At 24.0% G+C, this 20,840-nt stretch overlaps 1 protein-coding gene across 6 annotated transcripts in view; it reads left to right on the forward strand.

Moving 5' to 3' along the window:
- Window positions 1-19,979, forward strand: part of LOC126904771 (potassium voltage-gated channel subfamily KQT member 1) — a 146,254-nt gene extending 126,275 nt beyond the window's left edge. For 3 of the 6 annotated variants that reach the window (XM_050684034.1, XM_050684017.1, XM_050684024.1), the window contains exons 5-16: window positions 11,910-12,000; window positions 14,110-14,236; window positions 14,333-14,508; window positions 15,089-15,235; window positions 15,401-15,511; window positions 17,272-17,475; window positions 17,569-17,764; window positions 17,830-17,944; window positions 18,003-18,159; window positions 18,354-18,476; window positions 18,553-18,644; window positions 19,535-19,979. In XM_050684034.1, the coding sequence (XP_050539991.1) occupies window positions 11,910-12,000; window positions 14,110-14,236; window positions 14,333-14,508; window positions 15,089-15,235; window positions 15,401-15,511; window positions 17,272-17,475; window positions 17,569-17,764; window positions 17,830-17,944; window positions 18,003-18,159; window positions 18,354-18,476; window positions 18,553-18,644; window positions 19,535-19,601 (1,606 nt within the window). In that variant the 3' untranslated portion in view covers window positions 19,602-19,979. Of the gene's footprint in view, window positions 1-11,909; window positions 12,001-14,109; window positions 14,237-14,332; window positions 14,509-15,088; window positions 15,236-15,400; window positions 15,512-17,271; window positions 17,476-17,568; window positions 17,765-17,829; window positions 17,945-18,002; window positions 18,160-18,353; window positions 18,477-18,552; window positions 19,112-19,534 lie in introns of those variants that run through there. The other 3 variants (XM_050684044.1, XM_050684000.1, XM_050684008.1) reach the window with 3 other exon arrangements.
- Window positions 19,980-20,840: the final 861 nt, after the last annotated feature.

A 20,840-nucleotide genomic window follows, 5' to 3' on the forward strand; every position in this document is an offset into this window, starting at 1 on the left:
AATATATTATATAAAAAAATAACACAGACAAGAGACGTTTACGGAGTTTTATTCGGAAACACTACAAAACCTACAGATGATTGATGATGTGTATAAAACCAAATTGTACACGACTTAAGTCAAAAGATTAATAACAGCGCGCTGCATTAACAATCACAGCATTTGCACGGTCGTTTGGCTACGTAGATTGTCAGTCTTGAAATACATTTATTATTACAGTACCTCTTTGCTTGCAAAATTCATCCGGTTCACTTCAATAACCAAGTCGTGTCGCACCCGACCTAGCTGATGGGTTCTGATGAATTAACTCCAACCTTTATCTGTATTGGCGTTTCCCTTGAACAATCATAATTGGCTATGAAGACCTTTTGCTCACTTATCGACCGGTATAGACGGACCTTTACGAAAACCTAATGACCTTTCAAATGTTAAGTATTTTTCAACAATTTTCTTTTCTTTTTGAATTTATTATTTAGTACTTTGCTGTATCTGCAATTATATTATATTTCAAAATAATCGCCTTTCCATATCAAATAAAATAATCTTGTCGAATCTGAGAGTTTTATTAGCATACTTTAAGTACCTAAATAAGGTTACATATAAAGTACACTCGAAAACACATACGTGTTTTAAGTGACGAATAAACTCGTGTCTTACTTCACATGGAAATATAAATAAAATATCGCTCATTTCATAACAATATGAATCTTTGTTGAAAATTTATGAATACATATATTTTTTTTTTTACAATAATTTAATTGTTACTCAGTAGTTATACTGTATAAATAAAATATACAGTTTAATTCTGTAGTTTAATTTAAAATATTGAATAGTGTGAATTATAATTAAATAATATATACGTATTTTTTAAAATAAACTTTCATGATATTATAATATAAAATAAACATTAATACATTTTGTACACATACAAATTATGTATTTGCGATTTTATTTCTAGTTAATAATACCAATTGATCATATTCACATCAGTGATGAAAGGAACTCAAATTACAAAAAAAAAATTGGATATTATATTGTAATTAATTAATTCTGAACTCAATATAACTTTTTTATTTTATGATGTTATTGTTTAAAATATAAAACTATAGAAACAGTCAGGACTAAATAACAAAAGGTTGCTTTCAGTCATTAGGAGTTTTAATACAGTAATAAAAGCCAATACCATTTTTCTATAAAGCTTACACTTTTTAAAATTCACATGAGAATTTTTTGGGCTTCTATTGATTATTGTGATCCGTTTATTATAACTAACCCAAGTACTTGCGTAATAAATTAATAAGCGGAAATATTTTTTTAGTTTTATATATTAAAAATTAAAAACTTTTACGGTTCATTCCTTATACTTTATAAGTGTATCAAATTTATTTATTTTAATTGACAACATACATATTTAACTATAATATAAAATAAGCCAAATATTAATATTCTCGAACTATTTTTATTTTGTAAGCAATTGAGTGAATAATGAAAAATTAGTTACTCAGTATATAGTTGTATAAATGAAATTGAACTTCTTAACTGTATAGTACAATACAATGATTATTATTATATAATATTTATAACATCAACTGGAGTATGTTTTAAATTATGAATGTGTTTATTAATAATGCATTATTTCAACGGCTTTGCACGTTGGTGAAAGCGTTTGAATATAGAACTTTTTACAACAAACCATTTAAATGGTAAAAATTCAGTCTATAATAATATAGCTGTTTTATAATTAATTTTCAGCTGGCTATTTAAAAGTATAATGAAAATAAGTTTTTTTTTCTACATCAAGAACTTTTAACTTACCCAAATAAAATGTGTTCGAGTTAAGTAGTAAATAATAGGACAATTTAATATACATATACAACAAATATCTAAAGGTGCACGCTAACGCAGTTGTGTTTGATCGATACTTGACTTGGAATCGACACGCATTAAACTAACAACATGACGTACACGGTGCCGATAGTGTTTCTGATAAACGATGCCTATTGTCATGCAAATATAGTGAAAATCTGTCAAGTAAAACGGAGAATTATTTTTATTTATTTTTCTTATGATAATAGAACGCTTTGAATATGACAAAATACGAGCTGAGTAAATAAGAAAGTAAAATAAAAATTTTATAGAATGATACTAATATACGGTACCAAATGAGAATTACCTTATGCTCGCTCACAGTAAAATATTTGAATGACAGTCTACAGAAATATTCAACATGTGCGTATGAGTTTATTAAATTTTTTTACATCATTGGCTTTCTTGATCCCTTTTCGTTAGAAAACGTTGAATAATAATACTCATATCACCGGAACTGTTGTTTTTCCATTTTTGCTTCAACTCCTCTACTTCCAGGTCATCACATTGCTGTTTATTTTTCCACGTCAGTCGGTAGGATTGTTGAAAGTGATGTCCCACAATATAATATTCAAAAGGTTCATTGAAAATGGTTCTTGTGTGTTGGCGAGATTTCAGGCCTAAACCTGTAGCTTATAATGTGAAATGAGCAACATATTTTAATAGTTTTTAGTTTTAAATTAATATTTTAAATACATTTTTAAATACCATCATAAAATATTTATAATTTCTGTCATGCGTGGAAAAATAAAAATCACATTATTTTTCAATTTCGAGCTTTAACTGGGATACAATGAAGGGGTACTTTCTACTTGAATGTTTATTCTGCTAATTAAACATAAAGGCAAAGATGATAAACTAATCTGAATAAAAAATAATTTTTTTTTATTATTTAGCTTGTTAATAAGTTTCAAGAGTTACGATTAATCTCGTATTTATTAAATTTAAAATAGGTCAATATTTTAGTATTATCAATCTGACCTTGATATTAAATTTGGAATTATGTGTTAAAGTCTACGAGATATTTTTCATACTAAACGATTGCAAAACTTTAATAAATATATTTTATTTACAAAATCATACTGGTTTCAAAAATTATGATTTTACAGCAGTAACTATCTAAGCGACATATATTCTATTTTGGATACCCATAGGAACTCTTGATTAAAGATTCCTTTATTATATGGTAGTTTTATGTATGAAACACAATAGGACTTTCAATAAAGTTTTTCTTGTATCATAAAAAAAGTTCCGTTTAACTATTATACTTTATAGTTTATTCTATTAGAAAAGCTTGTCTATTTTTCATTCTTTTGATTTGTATTTTTTGATATCAGTAACGGCTTCTAATAATACCAATAGTAATTTAGTATAACACGTAACGAAAAGCTGAAATCACCGTTTGTGCGAGTTGGGCGATAAACTTCTTTAGCAAGGGTTCAATTCATGACAGAATCAGGTTTAAGACTAGGGCAGTTAAATTTTATGCGATCCGAGGTTGCTTTTTTTTAGGTGGAGCAGTGTCGTAATTTTGTTATTCGACCATCAGGAGAGCCTATGAGTAGTTATTTTTCACATAGCTAATACTTAAGTATTAACATGTATTTTTTATTATCTAAATAATATTTCGTAAAAAGAGTAACTTTTAATTTTAAATAAAACTATTCACAACATTATTATTAACAATTCTTCGTTAGACGTACAGGAGTGTAGTGATTTTGCATAGTTAAAACGCCGTGTAATACTTATGTTGGTGATAAAGACATAAGCCAATATTTTTCTAGATTCTAATGTATTTACATACTAATTTTGTATTCCATTACTTTTATTTTAAAAATTAGTAAATTTTGTCAAGGAAATATTTTGGTGTTTTCTATTTGTGAATATAGTTGTACAGTTGTACTTGGAATACGATTTATTAATGTTGGCATCTAAATGAATTTAAGATGCTCGTAATTGTTTGGTTGTCATTTTCGACAAATATAATAATTTGTAAACTTTGATTCTAGTGAAAAGCTAAAGTATATTTACAATACAATTACAAAAATGTTACTATTATCTTACATACCGTTTGTATAAATTTCTTTATGGTAAATTAGTTTGAATTTCTTCTTTTACACTCGAAGCAATCACATTAAAAGTGTATTATTAAAAGATAAATAATACAAATATAAAGATGGAGCTATACTATTTATATTATTCACCTCATGCGTTTTATTGAAAATTTAACGAGTTTCATTTCAAACATAAATTTCATAGGGTTTTCCCAGTAACATAAAGACAAACTCATTTAAGAACATTTTATTTTATATCAATAATATTTCAAGTTTAAAATTGCTTGTTGTATGACAAGTTTCCCCCCCCCCTAATATCATTACACATTCAGAAAAATCAGCAAATTGGAATTTGTTTTCGTATATTTTGATTACGAGATTTGAGATATTTCTTATCAAAAATTATAGTCAATATATTAAAGATTATAAAATATCATTCAATTACTTTCAAAATAGTCTATAAAAATATGGAAATTCATAAAAAATGTGTTTTTTTACTTTTAAAGTTTTTTATTATGATTCTTCTACTCAATATAATAAAAATTCATCACTTTTGGCTAATATTATTTAAAATTAAAATTTATTATTAAAAATGTTAAACTCAAAAAGCCACAAAAAAATTACTAAAAAATCGGGTATATGCATATTGGGGAAACCGAAATACGTAGATTATTCAACTTCATAATCTAAATTTTTCGGTTAAGTATACACAATTTTCAAATTTATTGATCCTTCTGTTATAATATACACATTATATTATTATTGTTACTGTGTACTATTTAAGATTTTAATTAGCAAATTAAAAGGCATCACATATGTTAAAATATAACAATATGCTGCATGTATACTTTTGAATGTTTAAAAATATACCAATGTAATTTTGTATAAAAAATATATGTAACATGATTTATATTTAATTAGCGCTGTGGATCATTTAGCTGTCGCCTTAACGTTTATGTTCAGCTGGCTGTTTTCTGTTGGTTCCTGATTGGATGATCAAATGGAAACCTTAACAATGACACACATTTACCCCATACTGGTTCCCTCAGCTATAATGATGTTTCCATAGGTTGACAGACGGTGTGAAATTCCGTAAAATAGTTAGGGCAGAGCTGACCCAAAATAGTTGAGATGGTAATGATGATAATTATTCAGAGTGATCAGTTTATCATTTACTCAATTACTCTCAAAATAAATACAATATGAAAAAAATATTTTGCTTCTTTTAATTTTTTTTTGTTTCCTTTGGAAACGTAATACATCAATAATTAGCTTATTTAATAGATAATGATGTAATTAAGAAAATGACTGGTCGATTATAACTTTTGGACCAGTATTTCAGAAGTTTTTAACAGTTTAAAGTAATGATTGGAGGTGAGGAGTTAGTGTTTAGAGATTTTTATCACTAGTTATTTCCCAGTCGTACTCTTTATCACGCTTAGATATAAAAATGAGAATAACTTTCGAAATACTGGTTTAAAAATTGTTATCGACCAGTAATTTTCTTAATTACATCATTATCTATTAAATAAGCTAGTGAATTATGTACAATGTCATAAAAAAAAAATAATAATATTGACACTTATTAATTATGAGGGATGATTCTAAATGGTAAATCATAGCTAATTAATTATAAAATATACTAACTATAAAAAACAAACAATTTTTTTCCTAATATTGTATTTGTTTACGAATAGTTGAATGGTTTATGATAAACTGATCACTCTGTATATTATTTTAACTAAGTATTATGAATTTGATTTAATAACTGTAATAATTTATGCTATAATTGTAAAAGATCAATTAATAATTATATTTTTATGAAACTTTAAAAACTCATCAGTAGGATATAATCGTTTAAAAGTGTAATAATAATCTTTACATTGCGAAGTTAGTTTTGAAAAATATATTTCATGACGCAAAAGCCCTTCAAATTATAAATTAATGAATATCAAGACGTTATTCTAAAATATTTGCAGATAAAATTTAATTTTTCACGAGTAAACTATAAAAGTATTTCCAAATTAATTATTTTATATACCTAAAAAAAACTTGCTGAATTATCTATAAAATCTATCCTGTATATTTAATGGCATTTGGCTTCTGACTATTCTGTAAGCTTTTAAGGATATACTGTAATTCTACATTTAATTGCACAAAATCTGTATGTAGAGCACTTAGAACTTGAAAATAAAAAGTGTATAAATTACCACAGTTATATGACTAGAGATATATCAGAATATTCAACTATTACCATTAAAAATATCCTATAACGAGTTCATGTGCGATAGCGTTTAAAACCACGCAATAATTATCTATAAAAAATAAATGCAATAATAGGAAAAATATTTTAATATAAAAGCGCAACAGACAATTTTGTGATTAAAAACTAAATTATTTCTATCGTGCATAAAAATATTTTATTTATGTGTAGTTTATATAACTTTATATAAAAAAATTATTTTGCTTTAATATTGGATAAATACATTTGGCCTATTCTGCGATACTTATCTTTTTATATAATGATATAACTCAGTAGTAGGTCATTTTTAATGATTATATATGATATTTGGTTGTATCATATCTTACAGTGACTTACTATTTCACATGGTAACAAAAACATCTTGTATTATATTAATTTTATTAAAAATTAATTAAAACAAAAAAAAAATACTAATTTAATTTAATAGTTGATCAGTAAAATTATATAGCAAATTTAATTTTGTAAATTTATATTATTCTAAACACCAAATAAAAAATATTTTTGAAAAAGTTAAGAATAAACATACACTTCATACAAACTGTTAAAAATGATAATTTTATTATTATGTGTAGTTAAAATGTAACAATTGTTATTTTGTTAATTATTAACAAATTTAATTTAGAAGTGTATATTATTTATTTATTAGTTAATTTCACCGTTAGCAGAAAGCTAACAGTGCAGCGGCTACATGGGCTTTTTAAATATATTCTTAATTTTAGCCTGAAGTGCAATTTTCTACTTTATGTTTTGTTGGTAAATTATTGAACTGTAGTATTTGGTTTTATGTATATTTGGTCAGTGTTTATTAATCAAATTAATAACTCTAAATTTAATTTACTAATGTTTTAGTTACCATTTTAGTTCCTGCTTTGTTTATTTGATGAGCCAAAAAGGTAATATAAATTGTTGAAGTTTTATGTTCGTTGTTTTTGGGTTATCATTCACAGTTGTTATAATCTTTACTATTTTATCATTCAGTCAAGGGGTTATTATATTAAATACTGTTAATTTTAGTTACTATATTATTACTTATTTTTTAGGAATTATTACGAATATTATTTATTTTACTTGTTATCAAACAGATTAAGCTGAGTGCTATATTTATTATTGAGAGAATTTTTGATTTTTCGTATTGTTAAATTTTGATAAAGTTAATTGAAGTTATATTTTTCAGAATTTATATCTATTTATTACTGTTAAGTCAAAGTGGCTAAGTTTATATATTATTATTTATTATTTTCTTATTGAATACGTTAACATTAAGTTAATTATTTATTTAGATGTTAAGATACACACTCAACATTACATAGGGTGGGCTGCATAAAGTTTTGTGTCGGTGACACCTCCTACCTCCAGTTATTCTATTACATTAATTACACACAATAGGGTGGTCGGCTTTTGAAATGGTACAACAGGCAACTGTTAATCAATGGTAAAAATGTCTGGTGGCCGGGTAAAGTATTTCACCGCTAAATATCCCCGGCTCGTAAAGGAATATTAGATTTTCTAATATTAATTAACTTAAAATCTATTACCTGAAGTTTTCAGTAATATATTAGTTTAGGTTGTAAATAAATACATTTTGATTCAATAACATGTCGAAACTTAGTTTGTAATAATTGGAGTAGTAGTTCATTGTGATTAAATTTTTATCAATTCATACTAATTATTTATGTATTCTTGGTTCATGTCATTATAACAACAGTCTAGTAGACTGAGTCTACTAAAGTTTTTGCTAAACTATAATTATAAATAATTTGGTCTTTCAAATCTTAATGTAAATTGAATTTCTGTAAATCAGCTAAAGTAGCAGTCGTAATTTTTGCTATATTTTATTAAATGTATGTCATTTTGGTTGGAGAAAATCATCTATGTTTTATTCATAGTGAAAAATTAAAAAAATTACCAAGTAAAAAAAAATACAAATAAAATACAAACATTTTCAAGCAAAGAAAAGTAAACACGTTTAGCTAAGATATTTTTTTTTATAAGATTTAAAGTAAGGTAAATGTTAAATTATAGTGAAAAAACTGAAAATAAATAAATAAACAAGGAAAATTAGTTAAATATTAAATAATCATATTTTAAGTTTAACAAACAAACATTTTGCTTAGAGACATTTTTATTGTTTAAATTTATGATAATATTATACTAAAAATATAAAAAGCAAAAACTTATAGTCAATAACAGATTAAACACCATAATATAAATTGGAAAATCCAGCTCTATAAGTACAAAAAATTATTAATACTAAAAATATTTTAGACTATTAACTGCATATAATTTAAAATAAATTTTATTTACGTTATTGCTATTTTTCATACATGTTTTTAAATTGAATACAAAAATAAACTTAATGAAATTACTTAAAATTGTATTATACTCTATTAATAATTTTGCTAAATTGTTTGTATAAAAAGTTTTAATGCAAAAAAATAATGCATTAAATTAAATAACAATATTTAAAGAGAAATAACATTTAAATAATATAATAGTTACCTAAAAATAAATGTATAAGCTGATGTATTTATAAAATATGAAAGATTAGCTATTTGAAAAATATATTTTCTTCATTTTCCTCATCTTTCTTCCAACTACTTGGGGTCGACAACCCTTACTTAAACTTCCAAAACCATTTATTTGAAAAATATATGATAAATAATAATTTTCATTGAATGATTAACTTATCATGAATCACTTAATTAATCGAAAAATAAAAATAATATTAATTATTTTTTTATTAGTTTCTATCATTTCAATATTTTTTTAATATATTAATCATAAAAAATAGACATTTCCTGGAAATACTCTTCCTTTCACATAGGTATAAATAAGTTGATAACTTCTAAAATACTTGTCCAAAATTTGTTATCGATCAATCATTTTCTTAATTAAATTATTTTATATTAAATGAGCTAATTATGTATGTTGCCATTTGTAAAACTGAATATCAATAAAAAAAATATTAATATTATTTTTATTAATTAAATTAATCATAATAAGTGAATCATCCTGTATAAGTATTGTTCCTAATTCGAAATTAGACCACAATTAAATATAATTTTGATATTTTAATAGTATTTTCATATCGTTTAAGTATTTCAAACAAAATGCTAAAATTGACAGCTGTCATAAAAATGATATTGTTTTCCCTTGACCGGATGGTATGAAAATTAGTTCCGTTTAGGTCTTAAAAAAATCAAAAAAATATATTATCTTAGTGAATTAAAAAGTAGGTCAATCTAATATTTACGAAATTACAGTGAAGTAATGAAAAAAATGTGTTAGCTGTTTGATATCCCCTTTTAAACAATAAATTTTGATTTATTTATTTTTCAAAATTGATTAATTTACTCAAACTGATTGTATTTTAAGAACTAAAAAAAATGTAGTTTAAAATATTTTATATAGACGATACATCTATAAGTGAAAAAAATCATATCTTCATGATATAATTTTCAACATTCAAAAATAGATGTTTATATATTCCATTTGAAGAAATGATAATTTATTTGCATACAAATAATAAGTAATATAGTCTATCTAACTATTGAACCTAGGGAACATTTAGTATCGTTATTTTTTCTAATTTAATTAGTTAAAATAAATTTCTATAATGAAATATAATTTCTGATTTTTTAAAATTAATTTATTTGAAAGAAATTGAGAAGTTTGTATTGTTTTGGAGCGCTTTAACGTTTTAGAATTTTATTGAAATTATTTTTGATATTAAATTGTGTAGGGAGTCCATTAACTGATTAATTGTACATCTTATGAATGAACTTATGGAGATAAATAATTAAGTATAATAAAGGTGAACTTGGAACTCTACTTGTAGTATGAAAATATAAATTAACTGTAATTCCTTCTGCTTTTTTATTTCTTTTGTAAATTTTAATTCTGTTTACGATGAATAATTACTGATAATATTTTAATTTCAAAGTTTAACTTTAAAGAAATATGAATATTTTAGTAACTTAAATGATTTTTATATTACAAGTTACTCTGAGTAGTCAAACATCAAACATCTATAAAACAAAATATTTCATAGAACTGAACTTCAAGCATTTTTTACAATATCTACTAATAAATCTTGACAATTAAAAATTATCATACTTTATGATAGAAAAAATATATTCGTATTCGTAAAGTAATATAAAATCTGGAAATTAAAAATTGGATTTTACTCATTAAAATACTTAAATAAAATTAGGAAATTTTAAGTCTGATAAATGTTTATTTAATGTTCCAATGTATTTATTCATATATTTTAAACTTAGATAAATAAAATTATCGTAAAATAATGCAACAGTGTGTTGGCCTTTTGCTGACTGGTCAAATGTTATAATGCATTTATTATTTATGACAACTCAAGTTTACATTATTGTAAATTCGCCTTTACAAAAATAACTGACGTAAGTTAGATTCGAAACAATTCATTCAAGACAACTAACAACAGGTTAGCTGTCAAATTATATGTGAGCCTTATATATTATATTTTTATTATGTCAACAGTGATAAGAATCTATTCACTGATGTTTCTTTTGTTTGATGGTTAATAATACTGAGTCATACAAGTTGTGTAATTTTTTTATATTGATGGAAAAAGAAATTACACATTATTGAATTTTTTTGTCAATTAATATAATTAATACAAATATAATCAATATGAAATATTATTAAACTTATAGTAATAACATATAAAATACTGATTCAATTTAACTTTTTGTAACTGTGCTACTTGAATAGTAAATCTTACAAAAAAATTTCAAATTACAGTAGTTAAAATTTTTAAGAGAAAGTTCAGTTGCTTTATTTGTAATATTAACCTTACAACTTTGTGAAATAGCTTTAATAGTTGAAACAAAAAAATTATGATGATAATTTATACATATAAATTAGTTTATTACTAGTCATTATGAAAATATAATTCCAGATTTTAATTTGGTTGATAACTTATCTAATGAAATTAAGAGAACTTCGTTAAGTACCAATGGATAAACGCATTAAGGAACAATTATATTGTACAAGTGTTTTATTTTGGTTTACAATTAACATTAATGATACTACCCTATTTTTATAAAATACCAAATAATAAAAATTATTCTTATACTTGAAAATGTTGTTATTAAATGAATATTAATACAATTATTGTTGTTCACGATTCAATTAGAAATTGGGTTCGTAAAATTTTCAACATCTTTTAGGAGATAGATTATGAATTTAAAATGTTTGTAAAAAGAAATAATATTATTTCGAAATTCTCTATAATAATATGTAGTTAATTTAATTTTTCATCTCTTTAGAGTTAAAGCCATGAATTTGATTTTCTCAAATGGAAACCACTGTTTTCAACTTGATAATATGATAGAATAAAATATTCTCCGTCCACGCTAAATAATCAATCTATATATAAAAATTCTATAACGGAAAAGTTGTAAGAGCAAAATTGTTTGCAATTTTTTTCTACTATATTATCAAGTTATAAAACTCAGTATCAGTGAGTTTTTGTCAAAGTTGTAACAAGTATAGATATTAACTAACAATTATTAACATAGCTATCATAAAAAACGTTTCGAAGCGAATCTTTTAAAATTTTATTTATTGAAATTAAAATGTTCATTATGAAAAAAATTAAAAACTGTTTCACAATTTTATTTAAAAATTACATTTATCGTTGAAGTGATTTTTTTTACACTTTGATTAATTTTTTAATTTTATTTTAGGTTCATGGTCGTTTTAGTATGCTTAATATTCAGCGTATTATCGACAATCGAAGAATATTCAGGATTTGCCAATGAAACGTTATTTTGGATGGTAAGAATACACAATTTTTTATATAATTCATTTTATTTTTGATAATATAAAGAATGAATCAGTTTGTTACAGTTATTTGAAATGTCGTATTCTCAAAACAAATTGTTTCAGATTTTTAAGAAAAAAAAAATTTTATGTAATTTGTTATGGTATAATTTTTTGAGAGATTAATAATTAAAATCTCAGTACATTGGGACCTAGCATATCGTGTATTTGACTTAGTAAACTTTAACTTAAATTTTGAAAAAAAGAAATTTTACAAATTTTCACTTTGAGGGCCGCATATTACTAAAAAAAAAGAAGTCAGTAATTTCTTTTTTTATCTTACAGTACATTAAAAATGTTTTCATTTGATTCTGTTTTGAAGAATAAAGATGTTCAGTTTCTTTGAAAAACACTTCAAAATCGATCGCATATGCTGAAAATTGTATTATTTTAGAATTAATTGGCCGAAAATTCGTATAAATGAGATTTTCTAGTAGTTTTACTATTTTTATTTCAAAGTACATTGTTCAAAGTACATGTTAGTCTTAATTTCACATAGATTTAATAAACGCAGATTTTTAGAAATAATATAAAAAATTGGACGGGAATAAATGTTAATATGATATTTATCATGTCCCAAAAATTACGTAAATATTTGCATTTCAATAATAAGTATGTTATCAACAAGGTAAATGTCAATAAAAATGACGCAATGATCCGTTTAGTTTTTAAAAAGACATTCCAATGTAAAGTAAAAATTGAAAACATAAAAGTTGACTGTTTGTAAAAACAAAAAGTGTGGTGAGTTTTCCAAATTATGGTGCTCATAGCTTTAATTAGATATGGTTTGGTTTTGTCGTATTATTGAGCATAATTGATCTTGTAGAAGTAGAGTATTTATTTGGATATGCACATACAAAAACACGTCATAAAAAAACTAATATTTTCTCAGCTAGTCATCAGAGCTAAAGACGATCGTGTAAAAATTATTTCAAACTTGTTTGTTTTTGGTTAAAAAATTCAAAATTGTGCTATTTTCTATGAACAATAATTGTTTACCGTATTTGATATAGGTTAATCTCAGTAATTTTTTATGCTTTTTCGATGTAACATAAAATAATTGTTAAATTTTGTAAAAATGCAGTACTAAATAAAGAAAATAACGATTCTTAATACAAACACAAATATTTCATGTGTTTCTGTGTGAATATTATAGAAGATTAAAAAAAGTACACCTATCAAATAGAAATTATAATAAAAGCGTAAATAATTTTCTATCTTCTAGTAATTTATTTTAACTTCAATGAAAAGTTGTCATTTAAGATAAAATACGAATAGTGTACGTTTTTCTGATCCACTTAGAGTATTTAAAAAAATATAAAGGATTATAATTTTAGGTAGAATTGCTACGTTAAAAAAACTCTATTAATAGGGTATTGTATTTTGTTGGACTAAATAAATTCTAAAAAAACAAATTTTTTAATACATAATTTACAATAAAATGTTTTCATATTTAATAACTTTGGTAAAGTAATAAGGTGACAATATCTATATCAAATCTTTTTTTTCGGTGAAATGATCTAACAGGAAATATAATGAAATTAATTGAGTTTTTTTAGATTGTGGAAATTGATGACACCTGTTAAAATAATTTATCATAGTTGATTAAACGTAAAGTAAGAAAATAATAATAATTCGAAAAAAATATTTCAAGTGCAATACGCTGTTTTATTTTATAATCCATCCACCTTAATTTGAACTTAAATTTATGATGGTGTGTATACACTTAAGGTATTATTTATTTTATGATAGTTGTCTATTAAAAAATAAGGCTTATATCAAATTAAAGTGATTTTTGATAAACATATTATTTTACTATAAAGTATTATCAAAATGCCTATAGATTCTATGGTTCATTAAATTTCAAATGAAGCCAGTTGTGTGGCTTTACATTTGCTAATTTTTTACCTATTCATAAACTACATACAACATTTATTGATTATCAAAAATAACCAGTAAAAATACAAATGTTATTGATATAAATAAATAACACACTAATGTGTCACAGTATTCTGTGCATACAGTTTTTTAATTATTAACTTAATTACCTTTGTTATAAAATAGGAAATATGCCTAGTTGTATTCTTTGGTGTAGAATACATGATACGATTGTGGTCTGCTGGATGCAGATCAAAATACATGGGCACCTTTGGTCGATTTAGATTTGTCCGGAAGCCTATATGTATTATTGGTAAGTTGTATATTTATCAGAAAGAAATGTTTAGTTTCTTTCTGTGCGCAATGTTTATGACAATGAATAAATTAATTTTTGTAAAAATCACTTAAGATTTGATTGTTGTGGTGGCTTCAATTGTGGTATTGTCAATTGGCTCAAATGGACAAGTATTTGCTACTTCAGCAATCAGAGGAATTAGATTTCTTCAAATTTTGAGAATGCTTCATGTAGACCGTCAAGGTGGTACATGGCGGCTTCTCGGCTCAGTTGTATTTATTCACCGACAAGTAAGTTATTGAATAACTGATTTATAATTAATAGCATTGGAAGTAATTTAGTTTTGAAGTTCAGTTAAATGTAGTAGTATATTTAATAAATTCTTTAAATAAACACGTCATTTTATTTTTATTATTGATAGAGTTATAAAATTATATTTGATCGGTTTTCGTTTCTAAATTAAAGTTATTCTTTATTATTGACAAGTTTTTAATTAAAAAAGTTTAATTAAAGGCAAACAATAGAAGAATACATCCTAATGTAAAGTAACTATGTTGTATGAAAGTACATACTGTACAGCAATATAAAGAAAAGAGATGAAAGGTCCAAAGTGTTAAACATTGATGAAACTAAAATGCGAGGTATGTTTCGATAGTCTATTGTTGTTGTTTGAATTAACGGAAGGTAAAGATAAGAGACTATCTCAAAATACAACATGGAATCAGCTAAAACATATTTGTTCAAGTATTCTATACAACGATAGTTCCTATTACTATCAGGTCCCGTTTAAAACTCTTTGTCCTATAATTGTAAAAAATAAAATTGTATAACCGAAGCATGTAGAATAAATTTTCTTATTTTACATTTTAGGAGCTAATCACTACACTGTACATAGGATTTTTAGGTTTAATTTTTAGCAGTTACTTTGTGTATCTAGCTGAAAAAGACGCAGTTAGCAAGGATGGTAAACATAGAAACGACTTTTCCAGTTATGCTGACGCACTTTGGTGGGGAGTGGTGAGTATATCTGAATTCTTAAATTTAATACTATTAGAACTTTACGTTCAAATAATTTAACATTCAACTTCAGTTTCAAAATTGACAACCTGTCAAAATAACAATTTGCAAATAAGAAATTATTTTATATCACAGTTCATTTAAATTAAATTAATTTATTGTTAGATAACTGTAACGACAATCGGATATGGTGACGCAGTTCCTCAAACGTGGATTGGAAAAATAGTTGCTTCGTGTTTTAGTGTATTTGCGATATCATTTTTTGCACTACCAGCAGTAAGTATTATTATATTTTGCATAATATTTTATATTTATTAAGGTAAAAACTATAATTACATAGTAAATACTAACACGTTTGTATTAAAATGTGTTTATTTTTCTGATTCCAATGAATATTATAAATCTTTTCTATTTAAAAATTTTAATGATAATAGAAAATCATATACTTTTATATTTAATTGAACATAAATGATAGTGTTCAAAAAAATGTATAGCCAGTAGAAAATGTTTGAAAAATTAAATGAAAATATAATTACTTTAAGTATGTGGCAAACAAAATAATCGGAAATACATTGAGAAGTCTAACTTTTCCATTACACTATATATAAATTACAATTAATATTATAACCCGAGCTAAAATATTGAATGTAAAAATTGTCTAGGTTCCAAATTACGCAATAATAATAATTTAGCCAAGCCTCTGAACACATACAATTATTTGTGTATACTGTAGGATAAAAGTATTTAATACAACAATCTAAAAATATAATAAAAATATTTATTTATTTTTATGATAATTATAATTGAAAAATTGCCAAAAGAATTACAGAATTTTTTTAATACTCAATGGAAGAAAAATAATTTAAAATACATTTTTTATTTATTTAGATTTCTGAAATCTTTTTTATTGAAATTGCATCATCAAAATACCTAAAATCATATGTATATAAATAATGTAATGACCAAGATGTAAGATTATTGGTCATTAAGTCTGAAATGGGTTCTATCAGCGTGTTGTTAGTGAGGGTTCAGAACAATAAAGATAAGTTGATATTGAAATAATTAATTAATGTGCTCTCCGTTGAAGTGTAAAAACAAAGAAATCGAAAAGTATCTTTAATAGTACACTGAGGCAACGGAACTGAATGGCCGTCCCACGAATCCCTTGTAATGTGTCTATGTATAAGGTACGACAAGTCAGTGATAATCGATTTAAGTTTGAAATTTGACATATGTAAATTAGATCTATTGTTTTACTGTTCTTTACTTAGAATATTAATGACAATAATTTGGGCAGTATGAATTACTGCGATTGATATGGTATGATTTCCCACAAGGTCCGTTAGAATCCAAAAATATCCAGTCCGTATATTTTGCTGAATGTGTTAATATTGATACATTTGAGATTTTTTATTTAATTTTTTTGAAATAAATAAAGTGTTATGCAAACAATGATTCATAAGTGATTCAATAAAAATGAGTTGACGACAACACGGGTTTAAGTGTTCACATAAATATGGTGACTTTGAAGAAAAATTCCAACTAAGTTCTGTGTAGTTTCTCAATGCTTTTTATTATGGTATTGCAAATGATCTCCACCTTAGTGACATCATAATCAGTACTTTGTAAGAATTAACCAATGCATGATTTTTATTTTAAGACAAGATACATTATAAAAAATGGTCAAATTGAGACATATATTTGTATACATATACATAGAAATAGTATAAATATTTCGAAAGACAAGTTATTTATTTGTTTGTGTACAAGTAATGGGTTATAAAGATTATAGTTGTAGTTTATACAATTTTCATAAATATAAGATATGCAATGAAACGTGTTATGCATATTATGACAATATTAAAAGAAAATATTATTAAAATAAACAGAAAAAAATATTCTAATTGTGTTTTTTTAGAAGAAATTTCTGGAATCATAAATAAGAATTATACAAATATTTATTCATAAAAATTACCAACATGTATTTAATAATTTTATTTTTGCACTATGAAGTAATAGTACAATTTTTCTTTTAGGGCATTTTAGGTTCGGGATTTGCGTTAAAGGTTCAGCAAAAACAACGTCAAAAACATTTTAATCGACAAATACCAGCAGCAGCGATGTTAATACAATGTCTTTGGCGATGTTATGCAGCAGATAAGTGCTTTAAAAGTCAAGCTACCTGGGATATCTATATAAAAGAACCAGGACATCCAAAAGATAACTCATCATTAAGCAAAGTACGTACTTACTTTTAAACAATTTAAATTCATCGTTAAAACATATTTATACTTATTTATTTTTTAATAACTTTAATTAACAAAAAATATTAGTCTCTAATTATGCAAGTGGCTAAACGTGCCAGTGTTTTAAAACGAAAAAGATCAAAAAGTAAAATGGATGCACCAAGCTCAACTACAAATAATAATAATAAGGATTGCTCACAAGCTCAAAGTTTATCTTTATTACCTAATCAACGAATAGACAATGAAGGTGAAGTGGTATTTTACATCGAAGAACCTAAAGCAAGTTAGTAAAACGAGTATTAATAAATATCTTAGGACTATTTAATTAAATTGATTTGGGTTTTTAAGTAACTCCAAATCGCGTGAGAAGAGAAGCTAGAGGATATGTTAGTCAAACAAGTTCTGTTACCGAAGCAGCCAGCGACGAGGTTGATTTAGAAATGGAGCCTGAACGAGTTACCACGTATTTACATTTAAATTTTAAGTTAATCATATTCAAACCAAAATTTAATTTACTGTAGACTGACTGATGTACATAAAAATGCCATTCGAGCAATTAGAAAAATAAAATATTTTGTTGCCCGGAGAAAATTCCAACAAGCTAGAAAACCTTATGATGTACGTGATGTCATTGAACAATACAGCCAAGGCCATTTAAATATGATGGTTCGAATTAAGGTAACTTTATTTATGCTAATTACTTTGGAGTTTATTGGCGTAAAATTATCTATAAACTACATTTTTTTCACAAAAAACGTAAAAAAATAATGTAATAAGTAATTATTTATTTATTAAATTGATTGTAAAACCAAAAAGTGTAAAATCATACTATGATTTACTTAATCAAAATAAACATATATTTTTAATTAAAGGAATTACAAAGGAGACTTGATCAGACACTGGGAAAACCCGGCAGTTACTTGGCAGGAATTGATAGAGCTGGTAATGTTAAGCCCATGACGATTGGCGCCCGTTTGTATAGGCTAGAACAACAAGTATGGATATTTATTTTTTTTTGCTGTATATAATCAAAACCCTTTATTTAATACCTAACCTTACATTTTATTTTAGTTATCAATAATGGATAAAAAATTAGATCAGCTTGTCTATCTATTGAATGTTCAAACTCACAGGCAACAATTTCCAGCCTTGGAAGAACAAGTGTAGTTTAAAAATGAAATATATTTTAAAAATCTTTTTTTCTCACTACGTTAAGTTTATTATTAGACTTTTTTATATTGTTTTTGTCAAAATTTTTTCATGCAAATTTAGAATATATTTAGAACCATGAATGTTAATATTTAGAAGAATGGTCGCCAAAAATACTTATAAAATAATAGTATCGTGACTAAATACTTTTAAGAGATGATCTCTGAGGATGATACTGCACTATTTATAAAATTTTATCTTGCATTATTAATTTTTTCCTCCTAAATCTCATTGAAAATCACTATTTTTCTACGTGTCCATTTAACTTGTAAATGATTTCATATTAAAGAAATATTTAAAAATATATGAAAACTGTTATACAGTAGTTATATATAATTGATTCTTTATAAATCATAGAAATTTACATTATATTTTATAATTTTTTTAAATTATTTAAATGACTGGTGATGATTTACATAGATTTTATTAAATCGAATTTTTTAAATTATTATTAACATAAAATATGTATTTAGATTAAATGAATATTAAAATTGTATTGAGCTTATAGATATTAGATACAGAATATTACAATCCTAAAAATATTAGTGATATAGTGCTGAAAAAGCATTTAATTCAACAAATTAGCAATAATAATGTTAAGTATACTATTCATTCTTTAGAAATAAATTTTATAGTAATATTCTTATAGAAAGTAACTAAATGATTTATTATGTTAAAAGCTTATTGAAAAAATTAACTTTTTTAATTCAATTTTTTTAATTTATAAAATAATGTATAAACATTTCCACAATATGTTTTAATAATTATCGTAGAGTGACCAAATAATCGTAAATTATACAATCAAGTATGAGACTAAAATGTGTTATGTTTTTTTTTAAATTAGATTTTATCGGGACCAATCAATGGTAATGATAAATGTTATGTCTACTTTAATATTCGAAAGATTGTAAGAAATCTCTTAGGAACGCCAAAACTGTGTCTTAATTAAAACATAGGTAACACGTAATTTGAACAATTTAAAAAAGTATAAGATTTAAAATGACAAATTTTTTTTTGAAATATGTTGTATAAAATTTTTAATAAATTTATTTTATATCATATCATGTATGAAAAGGTTTTAAATAGTTAAATTTTTATAATAAAAATTTCGGAAATTAAATCTGTACATTTTAAATATCAATAAAATAATAATAACACTAAATGTTTCACAATTTATATCTTATTTCAATTTAACAAGTTTTTAAAAATTAAAAGCAAGAATTTAATTATTGATTTTTTAATCTATTCAAACATTACCTATTATATATATACATATATTATGAACTAATATTTTCAATATTATTCTTTATCTATGAACCTTGAATATTAAAGTAAAAATATATTTTGAATTAATAGCGACGGGTAAAATATAGTAGAATTGTAATCGTTAAGAATTGATTTATATAAAGAAATTATTGATGAATTAAAGTTCATGCAATTTTTATGTTCTAACTTATATTCAAATAAAATATATTCAGTGGAGTTAATTATTATATCAGTACAAACATTTATAAAAATTTCGTTATATCGAGTAATGCCTAAAATTAAAGTTAAAAGATTATTTATGATAATAGTAATACAAATCCATGATAATATAAAAATATAATTAAGTATATCTTAATTATGTTGTTTTATTTCAATTAATAATAATTATTGTCAAGCTAAAATATTTCTTTAATAACAAGAGATATAATAAATATAATACAACTGAATTCAATTCTCTTAATTTATTTAATTTTATTTTCATTAGAGAATTGTGCGCAAAAATATTTAATTTGTATACTCATAAGTGACTAATATATATCTCGGTAAATTTGTAAAGCAATCTTAAATCTTGGGTCTAAGTAAGTGCCTTTTATACTCAGTTAGTTTAATATTGATTTTATCTGTTATAATGTTGTATTTTTCTGGATTAATTGAAAGCAATTTGTGAAACGTGTGAAATTTATAATTTTTTCAACATTGTTTGGTAAATTATTATTGAAGAATCTATTTATCAATTATAATTATTGGGTAGTGTTACTAAATATTAGCTGAACGAATTTTCTCTTTTACAGGTATTAGATTTTTAAATTTTCTTAAGTTCTAAAAAATAATATATTTTAGTAAGATTTGTAAATTTTATTTAACATGACATTTTTTTAGTACTA

This window comes from Daktulosphaira vitifoliae, unplaced genomic scaffold, assembly GCF_025091365.1.
Source record: "Daktulosphaira vitifoliae isolate Bord-2020 unplaced genomic scaffold, ASM2509136v1 Scaffold_1, whole genome shotgun sequence".
NCBI classification, from domain to species: domain Eukaryota; kingdom Metazoa; phylum Arthropoda; class Insecta; order Hemiptera; family Phylloxeridae; genus Daktulosphaira; species Daktulosphaira vitifoliae.